Source organism: Penicillium macrosclerotiorum (genome assembly GCF_028827735.1).
Source record: "Penicillium macrosclerotiorum strain IBT 26536 chromosome Unknown utg000010l_segment0_segment0, whole genome shotgun sequence".
In the NCBI taxonomy this organism is placed as follows: Eukaryota; Fungi; Ascomycota; class Eurotiomycetes; order Eurotiales; family Aspergillaceae; genus Penicillium; species Penicillium macrosclerotiorum.
In genome coordinates this window covers 542849-562475 of record NW_026643089.1, presented here as the reverse complement: position 1 = coordinate 562475, position 19627 = coordinate 542849, and the positions used below count along the sequence as shown (strand labels likewise).

The following is a 19627-nucleotide window of genomic DNA, read 5'->3' as shown; positions in this document are numbered from 1 at the left end:
CGGCTTAGTCCTCATCTTTTCTTACGACTGCGAAATGTTTAAAAAAAAACAATACGTTTTGATATTTAATTTTGACGATGGTCACGTAGTTACTCGGTAATGAGCAGGTTTTTATGGATGAATTGTCGTCCTCCTTCGCCGTCATGGTAATCTCCTGCTGCATGCCCATTTCCTCGGATCAGATATTTGTAAATTGTTAACCCCTCCAGCCCGACAGGACCTCGCGAATGAATCTTGTTGGTACTAATGCCAACCTCCGTGCCAAACCCATACCTCATGCCGTCCGCGAATCTGCTTGAGGCGTTCCAGTAGACACCTGCGCTGTCAATGCTACTCATAAATAAATTCGCCATCTCACGGGATTCGGTCAAAATGATATCGGTGTGTTTGGACGAGTGTGCATTGATGTGAGCAATCGCGGTCTCGATCGCATCCTCGGCGGGTATCGTCTTAACAGCCAACACCAAGTCCAAAAATTCGGTATGGAAATCGGTCTCGGTAGCGGGTAGAACTTGCGTGGCTTTGGAGAATGGAAGTGTCTTCGTCAAGGCGGCTTTTGACACTGCATCGCAGCGAAGAGTCACGCCTTTGTCTAGCAGAGCTTCAACGACAATTGGAAAAATTGATTCCAGAAGATGCTCATGGACAAGCAAGGTCTCGAGTGAATTACAGGCCGCCGGATAGTTTGTTTTTGAATCCACAATGACTTTTACCGCCGTCTCAGCCTTCGCATCCGAATGGATGTAAGCAGAGCATAGTCCATCGGCATGCCCGAGCACGGGAATCTTGGTGTTTTCTTTCACAAATCGAACAAGTTCGTTCGACCCTCGGGGAATTACGAGGTCGATAAAGGAGTCTTGAGCCAGGAGAGAGGAGACGGCGTCGCGGGTCTGGACGAGTTGAATCGACGACACTGGCACTTGAGAGCCAGCGATGGCCTCGGAAACGACATTCGCAATCGCCACAAACGATTCCATAGATTCCTTTCCGCCTACCAAAGCTGGTCAGCAACCCAAATAATATGGTTTGCAAAGTAGTCAAGATACCTTTAAGAATGGCAGCATTGCCTGACTTGATAGCGAGAGCAGCAATGTTGGCAATCACCTCCGGTCGAGCCTCAAAGATAATTAACAAAACTCCTATCGGGCAACTGACGCGCTCCATGCTCAGCCCTTCGTCCAAAAGGGTTCGTAAAGTCACTTTGCCCACTTGTTTGGAGTTCGAGTTAGATCAATCGGAGTGGGAGGGACAGGTTGATCTCACCAGGGTCCTCCAAATCCCTAACACTCAAGATTCCTTCCAGCATGTCATCATATTTGCCCGGTCGTGAAAGATCAAGGCGTTTGAGCACACTGTGACTCAGGTTCCCCCTATCAGCGGCTTGGGTTGCGATCTCGACATCTTTGGCATTCGCCGCCAAGATAGCGGTGCGATTCTTGTCCAATGCACAGTGGAGAGCCGTCAAAGCCTCATTCCGGGCCGTATTGGAGAGGGTTGCAAGGCGACGAGAGGCGAGCGATGCGCTGCGAGCCACATCCACTGCAGCCGACTCAGTCAGCGACATTGATCCTGTGTAGGTGAAATGAAGGACCGGACTGAGGAATGTATAATGGGAATGCCCCAGAAGAAGAGATGGATGAACGAATGTAAGGTGGGGGTGGAGGGGAAAATTATGGCGGATTTGAGTCAGAGGGGCAGTTGAGCGGCCGGGGTTCCACTCCCGTTCTCCGCCCTCGATCCGCCGAGAAGCTCTTCCAAACTGCTCCTCCTCCCATGACCCCCAGGACTTTTGTTGCTTTGTGGCTTTGTGATTTTATTGACCAGGCATTTATTTGTCCTGCTCGCCTCTCTCCACGTCTTTTTTTCTTCTCTTTCTTCTATTTTGAGATATCGAGTCATCTGATTGCTTTTGTTTGTTTCTCCTCTCTACCCTACACTCACGCCGAGCTCAACGTCGCGCTGCGTATTCCCAGCATGGATTTGATCGCGGATCTTGCGACAAAATCCGCACAACTACATGCTATCTCACACATTTCTACTGACGAGGAGTATGACCGGCAGCTTCTTGATCATGTCGCATCCCTGAGACATGCTCTGTCTACCAAAGCTCTGGTCTGCGTTGCCGGTGATGATTCACTCTTTGATGTAGGCAGAATCGGTCCCCCTTCTCTTTCTCTCTCTCTCTCTCTCTCTCTATATGACTGAGAATTATATGATGGTTCTATATGAGTCTAATCAATCAATCTCCTTGGTTGTGCAGAAATTCGATCCAGGTTCCGATTCTCTTGTCTATCTATTCCTCCTCCACCTCCAAATTCAAAGCTCTCAAAATGCAAATTACAATCTGTTTCCAGAAGCCATCTTGCCATCAGGGAAACTTTGGAACAGAATTACAGCCTACATAAAGGCCTTTGATCCGGTTCAAGTCAGGTATGCAGGTCATGAATGGCGTCAACTGATTGAACTTGTGGCCCAGATAGCACAGGGGGCTTCGAAGGCAAGACTACCATTCACCCAGTCGCGTCATGCCTGATAATTAACAAAGTGACAATTCCAGCCTCTTTTAGCTGTGTGCCTGATCAGGGATGCAATAATGCGGTTGGACCCATCGTGTGATGTTTTTACATCCTTACACCTTCTACTTACTCGTTTTTGCCTCCGTGCCCGGGCATACACTTCCGTACTGCCGGTCCTAGACAAGCACATCTGTCATTTGCCTCTTTCGACACCTTGCTCCCCATCAAAACCTTCCACGATAATGTGCACGTCGCATGACTCGGGCTTATTTTTCATCACCGACAGCTCTGGGCTGTCATCGAAATTGACCTACAAAGACTATCTGCAATATTTCCTTTATGGCGGTATGATTTACTTGGCATTAAAGAAGTGGCGCAAGGCAGCTCATTTTTTTGGTATCGTAATATCAATGCCAACCGGTGGACCTGTCAGCATGGTTATGGTGGAGGCATACAAAAAGTGGATTTTAGTGTCGTTGTTGGAAAAGGGCAAGGTGAGTAGCCAGTCCCGCTTGCTGGTAAAGGTTTCCCAGGAGTATCTGGAATAATTGACTGACTATCTGCTTAGCTTTGCCCACCACCAAGCATAAGTTCTCCACAAGTGATCAGAGTGCTTCAGTCCCTTGCTAAACCCTATATCAATCTGGCCTATGCGTTTGAACAGGGTGATTTGAGAAGGCTGGGAGCCGAGATAGATGCAGCTCGAGATATATGGTGCACGGTACGATGATGGAGAACGCCATATTTCCATGTGTAAAATTGCCGCTGATAAGATCCCCTAGGATAATAACATGGGTCTGGTGTCTCAGGTGATGAATGCTTACTCGAAACACACCATTATTGGAATCAAGAAGACATTTGCTGCTCTTACAGTGGCCGACCTGACGAAACAAGCAGTTTCTCTATGGGCTACCACGGATGCTGCAGAGTCAACTATAGCGTCACTCATCATGACTGGCGCTATACAAGCCACTCTTGTGCAGTCTCAAGCTGATAACGGTGCTGCGATGCTACGTTTTTTTGCAACCGCTTCTTTGCCCCAGATTCTACAGGAAACTAAGGTTCAATCCCATCTCCAGTGCGAACGGGGTTCAATGGCAGCTCTGATGAGAAACTTGGATCAACGCAACCATGGAATGGCATTGAGTGATGAATTGATTGACAGTATGCAGAAAGGGCAAACATGGAGTACTGTCGGTGAAGTTGGCGTGGGGCTCGGCACGGATGCTGGTCTTGAAATGGATGAGGACTTGATGGGGGAATGATCTTAGAATATCTGCCCTTGAAATCCAGAGGCTCTCTATGGCCATGCTCCTCGATTAGTATATGTCTCTGGCAGACATTGATTTATATGAAACCCCTGATATGGGAAGCAATGGGATTTTGTTCAGAGTGACTATTTGAGATTAACTGGATAGCGAATCTACATAAACACACGTAGGAGGGATAAGGCTGATATAGCTTTCCACTACCTATCATTTAATAACCGCTATTTTTATGAGATGAACTCCATACTGTTCAAAAGGGATATAGGTTGCAAGCGCGGAGTCAAGAAGCTGGCTATCTAGATAATGCAAGCTTCCTCTAGTCGTATGGGTCGGCTCGAGTGGTAGTGGGGAATGGCTCTAGTGGTATCCTTGTCTTGTCGTACAGTTGTTGATTACCAAGGAATGTAGATCTATGGTTCGCATAGTATACAACGCCTGTATGACCCTGATGTGATTTGGGCCTAGTGCCTAAGTAGCCTAGATATTACTTACTTTTGTTATAACCTTGGTTGATATATAACACAGGCAACCTGCGCCGCGTTCCACGTAGTTTGTTCAGAAAGCAAGCTAGTGCTAGATATCAATTGGCAGTCTACAGGATTGTCATTGAAGTTTAAATAATCTATCTTGGATATTATTGATCAAATAATCAACATCCTTCCTGGCAGAGCTTCATCTATATACAGGGTGCTGTGTAGAGGTTTACGCCTGCTGGTTTCTAGCCTGGTGCGCATGAAAAGTGTTGCCCGCGCTACTGGCTACCATGGTGACTGGAATGAACAGATGGAAACGAATTCAAAGGACATGGAAGAAATGAATGAAAGGTGAGCACCGTCAATCAATGAATGTTCTTATTCCCGTTAGAGCTTCCTCCATATACAAGGTGCTTTACAGGAATTTGCGTCTTCTAGTGTCTGGCCTGGTGCGTATGAGAAGTTGCTAGCAACAGGGCTGTCGAGTATATAACGCACGCTGTCAGAACGAACAGATATAAAATTGAATAGATAGAGGAAAGAGAAATAAGGAAGGAATTACCGTGTTAGAGAATAACTACTTGTATAGGGTAGAAAGCCTGTCGACTAGGTAGGAAGATGAACGTCAAGTAAGGAAGGCAAAACAATGTTTCTTGCTATCATGGATCTCTCTATAATCCTTAATTTATATACAGGCTTCAACAGTTTCCTATATAACCAAAGCAAAGGCGATGGATGTTACAGACCCCACCCCTAGGGTGCTAAATATAGACACGCCTGAACTAATCAGTTCAGCAATAAGGCGGTCAGGATAGATTTTGCTAGGAGTCTATCGAGATCCTTAAACTATAATACCTAAGGTCACGTAGTGTCTAGGTCCGTTCGAACGGAACGGACCTATTATATAATATTGCAATATCAGGCTATTCCTAACTCTATACCTTAGGTATTAGTTCGATACGGTTAGGCTTCGTTATAATAGCCCTACTTCTCCCTATTATAGATATATAACCTATAAGGGCCTAAGGGTTCGGTGCTCTTCTATTAGGGATTCGTGAACCTCTCTTCCCTATAGCCTTTACTTACCTCTATTATATATAGGCTATATTAGACTATATATTATAATATAATCTATCGCCTTTACCTTAGTTATATAGGAAGATATTAAAACCTATATATAAATTAAGGACTATAGAGAGATCTATAATAATAAGAAATAGTATTTTACTTTCCTTACTTAATATTTATCTTCCTATCTAGTCGATAGACTTTCTATTCTATATAAGTAGTTATTCCCTAATAATTTCTATTTCTTCTATTTTCGATTATCTAGGAAGATAGCGCTAAGAACTCGTCTACTTCTTTAATAGAAGAAATAGCTAATCCTCTGAGCCTATCTATAGAGTAATAGATAGTACTAACTAATCTTAATACTAGACTCTAAGTAGTCTAAGATACTATTAAAAAACTATAGAAGCTTAAAGAGCTATAGGAGTAAGTAGAGATCCTAAAATCTTAGATTATACTATAGAGTAATTAAGAATCCTCTATAGATCCTAGCTAAAATTTATATTAAATTTCTTACTTTAATAATATTAGGAGTAGCTTCTTAATTTATAATAAATATTAAAAGATGCTTCTAAGAAATATTATAATAACTAAACTTAGATTCTAGAAGCGATTAGCTATAGAGATTAAATATATAGATAGAGATAGTATTAATATATTAAAGAAAAAGCTCTAATCTTCTAATAAAATATAAAGGAAGATTAGTCCTATTTTAAGGAATAGATCTTTACTCTAATTAAAAATACTATAAGTCTAGAATTAGAAGTAATAGGATAGCTAGAAAAGGTTTTTTAGTAAAGAGATAAGGATCCTAGAGAATTCTATATATAACTAGATACTCTTAAATAGTATTTTCTATAGTTAGCTAAGAAAGAAAGAGTACTTTCTTATATTACTAAGCTAAAGTATAATCTATAAATAACTATTTAGTAATATATAACTAAACTTCTAGAATCCTATAAAGATATAATTAATATAAAAAAAAAACTATCTCTTGGCAGAATCGAATTCTTGCGATATCTCGCTATCTAGAGGTCCTAGGATCTCTAGACCTAGTTCAAAATCAAACTAACTTCCCGCTCTATCGTTTAATACCGGTATTAACCCTATATTAGCGATAGCAGCGGTAGGCGTAGCCGAAATAGGGATTTTACACCCCGACTAGGCGCGGAATTTTCGCGAACTACGGAACGTATAAACTTAATTCTAAACGATCAAAAGCACAGCGTGACCGATCAGGATGGTCACCAATGGAGGCCCAAGCTTGGAAGAAGGGCGGATACTTAACGGCTCCCCTAGATCTCTCACTGGCAGGTATAACATGGGAGAACCGCGTTGCATTCGCCCGGGAGCCATAGCGAGAGCCTCCGACGGTGATTATCTCTGAACGTGAGGAAGCAAGGAAGCAGCATGCAGAAATACTAGAAAAAGGAGGATGCCTAGTTATCTACACGGACGGCAGCGGCTATGAAGGCCGCGTGGGCGCTAGAGCAGTGGTATAGAGCAAAGACCCTGCATACTACCGCTCGCAGATAGGAACAGAGGGGATCTCCACTATTTACGCTGTAGAGCTGCGAGCCATTGATATAGCGCTGTTAGTTATTCATCAGCAATCAACTATTCATCAGCAACCGGTTATTCATCAGTCAACCAATCAGTCAACCGAATCAACAAATCAGTCAACAAACCAAGCTAACACACTTAAAAAAGTGGTGATTTTCTCCGACTCCCAAGCTACATTGCAGGCCCTTATGCGACCGAGGATGCCTTTAGGTCAAGCCTACTTGATCTCAGCGATACAACATCTCCAAACATTGAACGAAGCGAGAATTCATGTTGAGTTCCGCTGGATCCCTGCGCATGAAGGTATCCCTGGCAACGAGCTTGCCGACAAGACAGCGAAAGAAGCAGCCCTCTCCGATTCTACACCCTCTTATAACAACCGTTATCTTATCCTCGCATCTGCAATCAAACGACGTATCCGACAACGAGTAAAACAGGCGTGGGAGGCAGTATGGTGGAAGGAGAAGGGCGCAAAGTCGACGAAGCGGCTAGTGGAAACAGCAGGTAAGAAAGATGTTCTTGATTACTAGCAGGGCCTAAGGAAGGCAACATCGTTAGTGCTGATCCAACTGAGAACGGGGAAGATCGGACTGTCAAGCTATCTTGCAAAGATTAACGCACGAGACTTACTAAGATACGGATACGGTTTAGGCAACTAAACAGTAGCTTATATACTGCTTGAATACCCGGAGTTGCAAGAGATACGCACAACGCTAAGAAGCTCCTTAGCTGAAGTAGGTGTCTCGATACAACTCGGCACTGACGAGCTTCTTCGCTAGCTTCCCGCAAGGCTATATCTAGCATAGTTTATGATTTCGTCAGGCCTACTTAATCAATTCAAGTATCTTAATCCCGCAGCATTCGGCATAGAGCCGGAAAGCGTAGTAGACTAAACATAAGTATCAAGGCAGTAGTCCTGCAGGACCGATAGGGTATAGAAACAGGGGCAGGGTGCTAGGAACTCAGCTTGCTCTCTTAAAATATCACCGACAAGCAGAAGCGGTAATAGCCGCGTATAAGAAGTAGTAGGAGTAGGAGTAGGAGAGCAACGTGAAATCGAGATCTAGTAATTCGGATCTGCCACTAGCAATAACAACTAGCGTCCTGATAATTCAGAACTCGGTAACACGAGCTACTAGGGAGAGTGTAGGAGCGAGGAAGGGAGTAGAATGTGCATACGGACTAGTGCATATAGGATACGGGATACGGGAGTTAGATACGGAGGTCGGGCGGTGAGATTCTGCTACTATATAACCTTATTATCAATCTGCAGATAAGGCCGGCGGTGTAGTTCTGCCGTCTTATCATTATTCTACAAGATAAGGCCGGCAGTTTCTCCGCCCGTATATAGGATATTGATACTAGATGTTGCATACTAGATTGCTGAGGCTATAGTGCATAGTAGGTGCACTCGGCGCCGCCGGGACACGCGGGATGCCGCGGAGGCGGATCCCTTCTTTCGTTATTGTTTACCTTTCCTTTGTTATTCGATTTCATCTATTCGTTCTAGCGTTATGCTGGCCCTACCTTGATAGCAACTTCTTATGCGCACTAGGCTGGCACTAGAAGGCGCAAATCCCTGCATAGCACCTTGTAAATAGAGGAAGCTCCATCAGGAATAAGATTATTGATTGATTGATTGATTGATAAACTTAATTCTAACGGAATAGTAACACGCGAACTACTAAATAGTAAGCAACTAATAAGCTCTTAATTAATAACTACTCTTCGATAGAGGAAATCGCCTATATCGCGAGAAATATCTACTAATACGTCTAAAGTAATAACTATACCGACCCTATTATTCGCGGCTTTATCCTCTCTATTAAGCGCTACGCGTTAAAAGCGCGCGAGAATAATACTTAGGGGATAGCTATAATCCTTACTACTATCTCTATAGTCGATAAGCGTTAATAAGACTTTACCCGAGACCTTACTAACTAAATAACGCGTATTAAAAGCTCCGCTTAGGAGATTTCGAAAACTACTAGTACTATATCCTCTTCCTAGGAGTCCTCGGTAGTAGCGTAGCGTACCTTCCGTACCTAGGGCTAGTAGCGTATAGTCGTAGGTATAGCCGGTCCTCCTTCGGGAGGTAGCTCTTAATTAGTATATTTATCGATTAGCGCCTTACTAGTAGAACTAGTAGAGGATTACTAGGTTATTATTAAGATTAAGGATAATAAGATATAGGTAAGAATTAGGATACTCTCGTTTAGGGAGTAGGATCTTATAAAAATAGTAGATAAGAAGAGAATTAAAGTAGTAAGACGTAAGGATAGTAGTACGCTTATAGGTATTCGCCTCGTCGCTACGTGTAAGCTTCCGTCTAGCGATATAGCCTTAATTACTAATACTATAGTATTAGTAGAGGTACTATAGAAGCGGGAGTATACTATATAGTAGGTAAAGATATTTAGTAAAGACGTATATATATAGTAGCCCTTATAGAGTATTATAGCTTAGAGTATCCCGATTACCGATTTTAGTAACTTCTCTAACTCTACTAGGAACTTCGCTATAGTAGAGGACCTACTTTATTAGAACCCTACGTAGGTAGATAGTAGCGAAGCGAATAATAATAAGCAGCTAAGGGTAGTATACCTTGGCTAGCTTACTAAGCTATATATAAAGAAGAAGAAGGGATCCTTAGTTATCGAGCTATTATCGCTAATTACTATAAACTATATAATTACTACTAGTACTACCTAGAGGTATCGGAGCTATTATACTACTTATTTCTACCGAGAAGGAAGATCGAGATTTTATTATAAATACTAGAAATCTAGATATATTTAGGCCTACTACCCTTCGAAGATATATATCTATAGCTACTACGCTACCGAGCACCCTACCTAGGAGTATAAGGTAACGTAGGGAGCTATTATTACTATTATATACGCTAATTATAAGGGTCCTTATAGGCCTATCTCGAAAGACTATAAATTCTACTAGTAAGAGATAGAGAGAGCGAAGTAGGCTCTCCTAGAAGCTTCTCTATACTACCGTATTGTTACAGACCCACCCCTAGGATGCTAATTATGGACTCGCCTGAACCAATCAGTTCAGCAACAAGGCGGTCAGATAGATTCTGCCAGATAATCTATCGAGATGCTTAGGCTATAATACCTAAGTATAGGATCACGTGACGATCCGTTCCGTTGAACAGAACGGACCTGACTGTTAACAGGAAAGGTCCTATCGAAGGAACGGAAGGACTGGATATATAAGGACGCTTATTCACCTATATATATTTAGTTCTTCGCGTTAATTTATCTATTGTTACTTACAGTTACTACGAGCTACACTTGTTACTTACAATTAGACTTGATATTCGACTATCTTTAAGAGACGTAATACCCTCACGGTATAATATAAGGATATACTCTAACTAGGAGGAACGCTTAGTAGTTATTATATAACTACTTAGTCGACTAACTAGGCGCCCTTTAACTATATACGTCTTCGGTCTACTCTATAGATCCGAGCCCGTATAAGGCTAGAGTAGGCAACGGTACGATTACGAGATAGATCGTCGGAGATTATAAGAGAGGTACGTTACGATAATATATATATTACGTTAACTAGTTAGTAGCGCGTAATATAATCAACGCCCTATCTATTAAACCGTGATTCAAGTATTATAGCTCTAGCAGATAGTTATAATAAGAAGATACTAGTACTACCGACTACCTAGTTACGGGTACTAGACCCGGACTCGGACGATAAGCGAGACGAACAAATCGCCTAGCTTAAGAAAAGTATTAAGATCCTTATAGAATAACTAAACGCTTTCGGGGCTAATACTAAAGATCACCTCGAATAGCTCGATACGCAAGTTATAGTACTAGTACTAATAGGCGCCGCTAACGCAACTCTCACGCTTTCTAAAGTAGAACTATTTAATAGAGACCGCACTAAGTTATAGGGGTTCCTAATATAGATAGATATATATATCTATATAAATAAGAGGAAGCTACCTATAGAACCTAGTAAGATAATTTTCGTGTTAACTTACCTTAAGAGGAAGGCCTAGGAGTAGATCGAGCTATATATAAGAGAATATTATAAGAAGGACAGAAGCGAGTAGGTAGGAACTACTACGATAATATTCTCCTACTATACCTAGTTTAAAAAATATCTCGAGAAGATATTTAGCGATATCGATATAAAGAAAGCCGCCGAACGAAAACTAAGAAGACTACGATAAATTAATTCGACTTTAGCCTATATAGCCGAATTTATATAGCACGTAGTAGTGCTAGGATAGGAAGACTACGCGCTAATTCCGTACTATAACGATAGACTTAAATTACACGTTAAGGACGAATTAGCACGAATAGACCCTATCGAGGACTTAAATAAGTTAATCGAAGCCGCTATTAGGATCGATAATCGATATTACGACTAACAAGTGTAGAAACGAGAAATCGATATATAGAGATAAGGTCGGAGTAGACTAAGTTACCGATAGTTATATAAGCTAAAAAGGGAAGATCCCTATAGACTACGACCGATAGAGCTCGACGTAGCGAGACTCCCGAGTAGAGAGTAAGTAGATAGGAAAGAGAAAAACCTATACTTTAAATACGGGAAACCGGGATATCGTATTAAGGACTACCTAGAGTAGCGTAGCTAGGGTAATAAGCCGAGAGAAAACTAGTATAAGGGCTAGGGAAGGACCTAATAGCTAAGAGCGATATCCGATAATCGAGGCGGATACAACACTATAGGTATCCGAGTATAGGAACTCCGAGCTACTAGTAACGAAGACTAGAGATAGTAGTAGATTACTACCTAAGACTATAAATAGAGCTAGGGAGAGTTTTAGCTAACGAACCGATACGAACGACTCTTTAAGAAGTTAACGCTAGAGTAATAAGAAAGAATACTTTAAGGTAGGACTAGCCTAGATCCTAGTAAGATAAAAGAAATCGTAGAACTAGCACAAGAGAACGCCTAATAGGCGCGGGCTAAATAATAGATTAAGTAAATACTTAATAAGAATATCGAGGTACCTAAGATATAGGTTACTATAACGCTATAAGACCCGGACTTTAACTAGCTATTTAGGTACTTAGGACCTACAACGCTACGATAAGTAATAAAGAGAAAACTAAGACGACGAACACTGCTAGAGCGAGAAGAAGCCCTTATAAGCGAAGAGATAAAGGAACGATTCCTATCTATTAAAGGGGATAGAGTAGAGAGCTAAAGCTAAGCTTAATATCTTACTACGAAGAATAGTAGCCCTATAGATAGTAAGGGAGAAGAGATTAAGGAGTACGAATAGATATTAAAATCTCTAATATACTCTACGCTACTAGAAATCCCGGAGATACCTTAAGAATTCCCTATAACCGCTAACGATATAAGCGAAGAAGATAATATAAGTCTTAGAGAGTTCAAGCTATAAGTATAGCGAATACTCGACGAAGAAAGTAAGGATAACGTTAGGTAAGTAGCCTTAGAAAGCGTCGCCGGTATTAGAGATAAGATTAAAAACCTACGATAGATAGCTAATAAACTTATAGCGCGTTATCTAAAGGGATGCCTATACACTAACCCTAAATATATATATATCGGGTATACTCGATACCTAAAGTACTACGAACGAGCGATAATAGGGTATTACGACGATAACTACGGGATCTATATATAAGGAAAACTCGACTTAGGTATCGAACCTAAACCCTATATATAGATAAGTAAGCTATAATAGAAAGGAGAATTTATAGGACTCTAGATAGGAAACCGGAGGATAAAAATATAGCAACTAGTAGTAATAATATAGGGTAAATATTAGGTTATCGAAGTAAACCTAAATTACCGAACTATAAGAGTTATAATAGACTCGGGAGTAGTAGGAAACTTTATAAGCCTAAGATACTACTAGCAAAATAATATCGACACGATTAGGAAACGAGACCCTATACCGATAGTAGGTCTTAATAGAGAAAGACTAGGCTTACTTATCAAGAATAAGAGTAGACCTATAATAATAATTATCGGATAATACCTAGAAATAATCAACTTCGATATTACCTTAGTCGGGAAGTATAATATAGTTCTAGGGATACTATAGTTAAGGAAATATAACCCTACTATAGATTAGAACGCCGAAGTAATCGACTTTAACAACTACAAATATTATAGGACTAGCTAAATCTAGTCGGGAATCTCCTAAGAGGAGTAGTAATAGTAAAAGAAGAAATAGAAAGGACCTAGCCTAGGGAAAGTAGGTACCTATCAAGATCCCTATTCGGAGAAAGGTGAATCTTAGCCTAGAGGTAGGGTATAGGGGAAACGTAATATAATAAACGTTAGCGTATTCCTTATAATAGAATAGAGACCCGATATAACGGATAATAAACTACGAGACTACGTTATAATCGACCACGAATCGAAGGCCTTATATACGACTAAGGAGGAACCGATTATACTAGTAGAATATAAAGAATTCAGAGTAATCTTCGAGCTACCGCTAGAGGGTAAGCTACTAGAGAGAGGACTATTTAACTACGAAATTAGACTTATAGTACCTAACACGAAACTACGATATTTAAAAATATACTAGTTATCCGAGAAAGAGCGATAGACGCTAAAGGAATATATCGATAAGAATCTAAGAAAAGGTTATATTCGACTATCGAAATTATTAGCTAGATCTCCTATCTTATTTATTAAAAAGAAGGATAGATCGCTACGACTATACGTAGACTACCGATAACTTAATAGAGTTACGAAGAAAGATCGATACCCGTTACTACTAATTTAAGAGATCTAAGATATACTCGTAGGTATAAAATACTTTACGAAATATAATATAGCTAACGCGTATAACCGAATTAGAATTATAGAAGGAGACGAATAGAAGATAGTATTTAGATACTACTACGGTCTATTCGAATACCTAGTAATACTATTTAGGCTTACCGACGTACTAGTATCGTTCTAACGATTTATTATAGATATACTAAAGGAATACCTTAATATATTCGTTATCGCCTACTTAGATAATATCCTAGTATTCTTACGAACCCTAGAGGAATATATTAAATATAATAAGATAGTACTAAGACGATTATTAGACGCTAAGGTCTACCTTAAACTATCTAAATATAAGTTCCACGTATAGGAAACCGGATTCCTAGGATATATAATTACTAAGGAAGGGTTTAGTATAGAGGAAGAGAAGGTAAGAAGTATTACCGAATAGCCTATACTACGGAACGTGAAAGAAGTTTAGTAGTTCCTAGGTCTATACAACTATTATAGACGATCTATCGAGGGATTCGGAAAAGTTATAGTTAACCTAAATAAGTTAACTAAGAAAGACACCTAATAGGCCTAGACACCCGAAGTAGAGAAAGTATTTAACGAGTTAAAAGAGATCTTTACGAAATAATAAATTATAAGGATATTCGATAAGGAGAAACTAATTACTATCGAAATAGATATATTAGACTATACGTTAGGAGCAAGATTACTCTAACCCGTAGATAAAGAAGGTAAGGACCTAAAGCCGGTCGCCTTCTAGTTACGAAAGATAAGCCCCGTAGAGCTTAACTACGATATCTATAATAAGGAACTATTAGTAATAGTTTCCGCGTTTAAAGTATAGAGATACTACCTAGAAGGAGTAAGATATTAAGTAATAGTGAAGTTAGACTATAAGAATCTAATATATTTTACTATAACTAAGGAACTTATAAGACGATAAGTTCGATAGGTAGAAGTCTTAGTAAGTTACGACTATAGGATTGAATATTATAAGGGAATAGCTAATAGCTAAGCAGATACTCTAAGTAGAAGACCGGACTACTAAGAAGGAGTCGAACTAGTAGAATATACGGTATTCAAGACTAACGATAAAGGGTATTTAGTATATAACTACTAAACGCTCGCTGTAATAAGCGAAGTATAAGAATCCGAATAGGTATAATAGCTTATATAAGTAACTAAGAGTAACGAAATAATTAACAAGCTTGTAAAACTAGAGAAAGAAAATCTTATCTAGACAGATAAGGGATTAGTCCTAATATATAGACTAATATATATCCTAATAATACTACGTAGAGAAGTAATCAAACAATATCACGATAACCCTACGAGAGGATATACGGGAATAGAAAAAATAATAGAATAAATATCACGAAACTACTTTATACCTAACCTACGACGAAAGGTTATAGGATATATCTAAAGATACAAAACGTACTAACGAAATAAGCCTATAAGGTACGTACCCTATAGAATACTATAAAAGAGCGAAACACTAACCGAACTATAGGAATAGATAATAATAGATTTTATTACTAAACTACTAAAAAGCTAAGAATAGGATATAATCCTAGTAGTAGTAGATAGACTTATAAAATATACCTATATAATCCTAACTACGGAGACGATTAGCGTAGTATAACTAGCGTAGATCTTATTAAAAGAAGTATTTTCAAAGTATAGAATACCTAGAAGAATTACGAGTAATAGAGATAAGCTCTTTATATCGAAATTCTAGTAGTCGTTAATAGATCTAACCGGAGTAGAGTATAGACTCTCTACCGCTTATTATCTATAAATAAATAGATAGATAGAGAGAGTAAATTAGATACTCGAGTAATATCTACGAATAAATATAAACTACGTTCAAGATAACTAGGTTATACTATTACTATTAGCCTAGTTCGTATATAATAACGCGGTTAATATAATAACCGGAGAAACTCTATTTTTCGTAAATTATAGAAGAAATCTAATAATAATTAGAGAATTAATTAGAAACTATCCTATTATAGAAGAGGCCTAGTTAATAGTAAAAGAATTAAAATAGCTATACCTATAGCTATACTAAGATATAGAGTTTATTAGTAATAGGATAGTACTCTACTACGATAAAGGCAGATTAGAGGGACCTAATCTAAAAAAGGGGGGAAGGTTTACCTCCTAAAACGTAATATTAAAATAAAACGACTAAGTGTAAAACTCGATTACCTACGAATTAGACTATACGAAATTAAAGAAAAAATTAGCGAAGTAAATTTTCGACTAAAACTACTAGAGAGAATAAAGAAGATATATCCGACGTTCTATATATTATTACTAGAACTAGCACCGGAGAACGCTTAATATAATAAAGAAGGAGAAGAAATCGAACTTAATAAAGAATTCGAAGTAGAAGAAATACTAGACGAGAAATAAATTAATAGAAAGCACTACTACCTCGTTAAATAGAAAGGATACGATACTAATAATAATATATAGGAGCCTATCGAGAATCTAATAGCTTACTAACTATTAGTAGGACGGTTTCACTAGAAATAGAACTGTAACCGGGAGGCTATAAGAAAGCGTCTAGATTATCCTAAGAGAAATCGGAAGACCTAAGGACTTACGATAAACTAGGAAGGTCGGAAGTCGCTATAAGAACCTAATAGTTTATAGAAAGAGTAGTATCGTTATATCTAGTAGCAGCACTAGACTCTACTCTACGATTATTAAGAGTAGAGGCCTCGATACGTTCTTTTTCGAGACGCTCTAGCTCTTCCTTTTCGCGACGCTCGAGCTCCTTAAGCTTAGCGATATCTTTATATTTATAAGTAATAAAATTACCCGCTCGCTTTTTTAATAAACGCTTTTATTTTCAGAGACGAAGGAGTTTAGCTAGGATAAGCTCCTCCTCCTTATCGATTTTACTTTACGAAGCTAGTAAGCGACGCTACTCGGCGTTACTAAACGACTCTAATAATATTTTATACTTAACACTACAACTAGCGCGGATATAATAGGAATAGTTCTTCGAATAGTTAGAACGAATATAGACGTAGTGTAAGCGAGTATAACGAAGATAGGGAATAAGGGACTTAAAGCCCTCGTATTTAATAAGCTAATAGAGCTTACGGTTAGTAATACCTAACAAAGATATAGTTAGGGAATATTACTAAGGGGAATAAAGGGAAGGTCGCTAACAGAGGGGACTTACGACTACTTATATCTTTCAAGGACGAAAGACTAGAAAGGGGGGAGGTAATATTATAGACCTACCCCTAGAATACTAATTATAGACTCGCCTAAACTAATTAGTTTAGTAATAAGGCGGTTAGATAGATTCTACTAGATAATCTATCGAGATACTTAGGCTATAACACCTAAGTATAGGATTACGTGATAATCCGTTCCGTTAAACGGAACGGACCTAACTATTAATAGGAAAGGTCCTATCGAAGGAACGGAAGGACTAGATATATAAGGACGCTTATTTACCTATATATATTTAGTTCTTCGCGTTAATTTATCTATTATTACTTATAGTTACTACGAGCTACACTTGTTACTTACAATTAGACTTAATATTCGACTATCTTTAAGAGACGTAATACCCTCACGGTATAATATAAGGATATACTCTAACTAGGAGGAACGCTTAATAGTTATCACATAACTACTTAGTCGACTAACTAGGCGCCCTTTAACTATATACGTCTTCGGTCTACTCTATAGATCTAAGCCCGTATAAGGCTAGAGCAGGTAATAGTACGATTACGAGATAGATCGTCGGAGATTACGAGAGAGGTACGTTACGATAACGTATATATTACGTTAACTAGTTAGTAGCGCGTAATACGTATACCTTCATTATTCTAATATACTTAGCTAGTAACTACTTAGTATATAACTACCTAATAAGTAACTACTTAGCGAGCTTAGAGAGCGTCTACCTAACGACCCTAAGTAGTAAGGTGTTACGCGCTACTAACTAGTTAACGTAATATATACGTTATCGTAACGTACCTCTCTCGTAATCTCCGACGATCTATCTCGTAATCGTACTATTACCTACTCTAGCCTTACACGGGCTCGGATCTATAGAGTAGACCGAAGACGTATATAGTTAAAGGGCGCCTAGTTAGTCGACTAAGTAGTTATATAATAACTACTAAGCGTTCCTCCTAGTTAGAGTATATCCTTATATTATACCGTGAGGGTATTACGTCTCTTAAAGATAGTCGAATATTAAGTCTAATTATAAGTAACAAGTATAGCTCGTAGTAACTATAAGTAATAATAGATAAATTAACGCGAAGAACTAAATATATATAGGTAAATAAGCGTCCTTATATATCTAGTCTTTCCGTTCCTTCGATAGGACCTTTCCTATTAACGGTTAGGTCTGTTCTGTTTAACGGAACGGATTATCACGTGATCCTATACTTAGGTGTTATAGCCTAAGCATCTCGATAGATTATCTAGCAGAATCTATCTAACCGTCTTATTACTAAACTAATTAGTTTAGGCGAGTCTATAATTAGTATCCTAGGGGTAGGTCTATAATATTACCTCCCTCTCTTTCTAGTCTTTCGTCCTCGAAAGATATAAGTAGTCGTAAGTCCCCTCCGTTAGTAACCTTCCCTTTATTCCCCTTAGTAATATTCCCTAACTATATCTTCGTTAGGTATTACTAACCGTAAGCTCTATTAGCTTATTAAATACGAGGGCTTTAAGTCCCTCGTTCCCTATCTTTATTATACTCGCTTATACTACGTCTATATTCGTTCCGACTATTCGAAGAACTATTCCTATTATATCCGCGCTAGTCGTAGTATTAAGTATAAAATACTATTAGAGTCGTTTAATAACGCTAAGTAGCGTCGCTTACTAGCTTCGCAAAGTAAAATCGATAAGGAGAAGGAGCTTATCCTAGCTAAACTCCTTCGTCTCCGAAAATAAAAGCGTTTATTAAAAAAGCGAGTAGGTAATTTTATTACTCGTGAATATAAAGATATCGCTAAGCTTAAGAAGCTCGAGCGTCGCGAAAAGGAAGAGCTAGAGCGTCTCGAAAAGGAACGTATCGAGGCCTCTACTCTTAATAATCGTAGAGCAGAGTCTAGTACCGCTACTAGATATAATAATACTACTCTTTCTACGAACTATTAGGTTCTTATAGCGACTTCCGACCTTCCTAGTTTATCGTAAGTTCTTAGGTCTTCCGATTTCTCTTAGGATAATCTAGACGCTTTCTTATAGCCTCCCGGTTATAGTTCTATTTCTAGTAAAACTATCCTACTAATAGTTAGCAAGCTGTTAGATTCTCGATAGGCTCCTATATATTATTATTAGTATCGTATCCTTTCTATTTAACGAGGTAGTAGTACTTTCTATTAATTCGTTTCTCGTCTAGTATTTCTTCTACTTCGAATTCTTCGTTAAGTTCGATTTCTTCTTCTTCTTTATCGTATTAAGCGTTCTCCGGTACTAGTTCTAGTAACGATATATAGAACGTCGGATATATCTTCTTTATTCTCTCTAGTAGTTTTAGTCGAAAATTTACTTCGCTGATTTTTTCTTTAATTTCGTATAGTCTAATTTATAGGTAATCGAGTTTTGCACTTAGTCGTTTTATTTTAATATTATATTTTAGGAGGTAAACCTTCCCCCCCTTTTTTAGATTAGGTCTCTCTAATCTACCTTTATCGTAGTAGAGTGCTATCCTATTACTAATAAACTCTATATCTTAGTATAGCTATAGGTATAGCTATTTTAATTCTTTTACTATTAACCGGGCCTCTTCTATAATAGGATAGTTTCTAATTAATTCTCCGATTATTATTAGATTTCTTCCGTAATTTGCGAAAAATAGAGTTTCTCTAGTTATTCTATTAACCGCGTTATTATATACGAACTAGGCTAACGGTAATAGTGTAACCTAGTTATCTTAAACGTAGTTTATATTTATTCGTAG

General features: G+C 38.8%; 3 protein-coding genes across 3 annotated transcripts; 2 read left to right on the top strand and 1 right to left on the bottom strand.

The window, feature by feature from the left end:
* Nucleotides 1-89: 89 nt before the first annotated feature.
* Nucleotides 90-1564, bottom strand: N7462_009879 (glutamate-5-semialdehyde dehydrogenase; the record flags this gene model as incomplete). The annotated part of the gene is made up of 3 exons (XM_057081593.1): nucleotides 90-991; nucleotides 1047-1208; nucleotides 1264-1564. 3 exons carry the CDS (start codon nucleotides 1562-1564, stop codon nucleotides 90-92), a joined length of 1365 nt encoding a protein of 454 aa, XP_056928633.1.
* Nucleotides 1565-1887: 323 nt separating this feature from the next.
* Nucleotides 1888-2533, top strand: N7462_009878 (uncharacterized protein; the record flags this gene model as incomplete). Its single annotated transcript, XM_057081592.1, has 2 exons — nucleotides 1888-2145; nucleotides 2207-2533. Coding segments are annotated over 2 exons (585 nt in total), but the record flags the coding sequence as incomplete, so codon positions are not given.
* A 60-nt stretch (nucleotides 2534-2593) lies between these two features.
* N7462_009877 (putative COP9 subunit 3) lies at nucleotides 2594-3781 on the top strand (the record flags this gene model as incomplete). The annotated part of the gene is made up of 3 exons (XM_057081591.1): nucleotides 2594-3010; nucleotides 3085-3237; nucleotides 3299-3781. The coding sequence occupies 3 exons, from the start codon at nucleotides 2594-2596 to the stop codon at nucleotides 3779-3781; spliced, it is 1053 nt and encodes a 350-aa protein (XP_056928631.1).
* Nucleotides 3782-19627: the final 15846 nt, after the last annotated feature.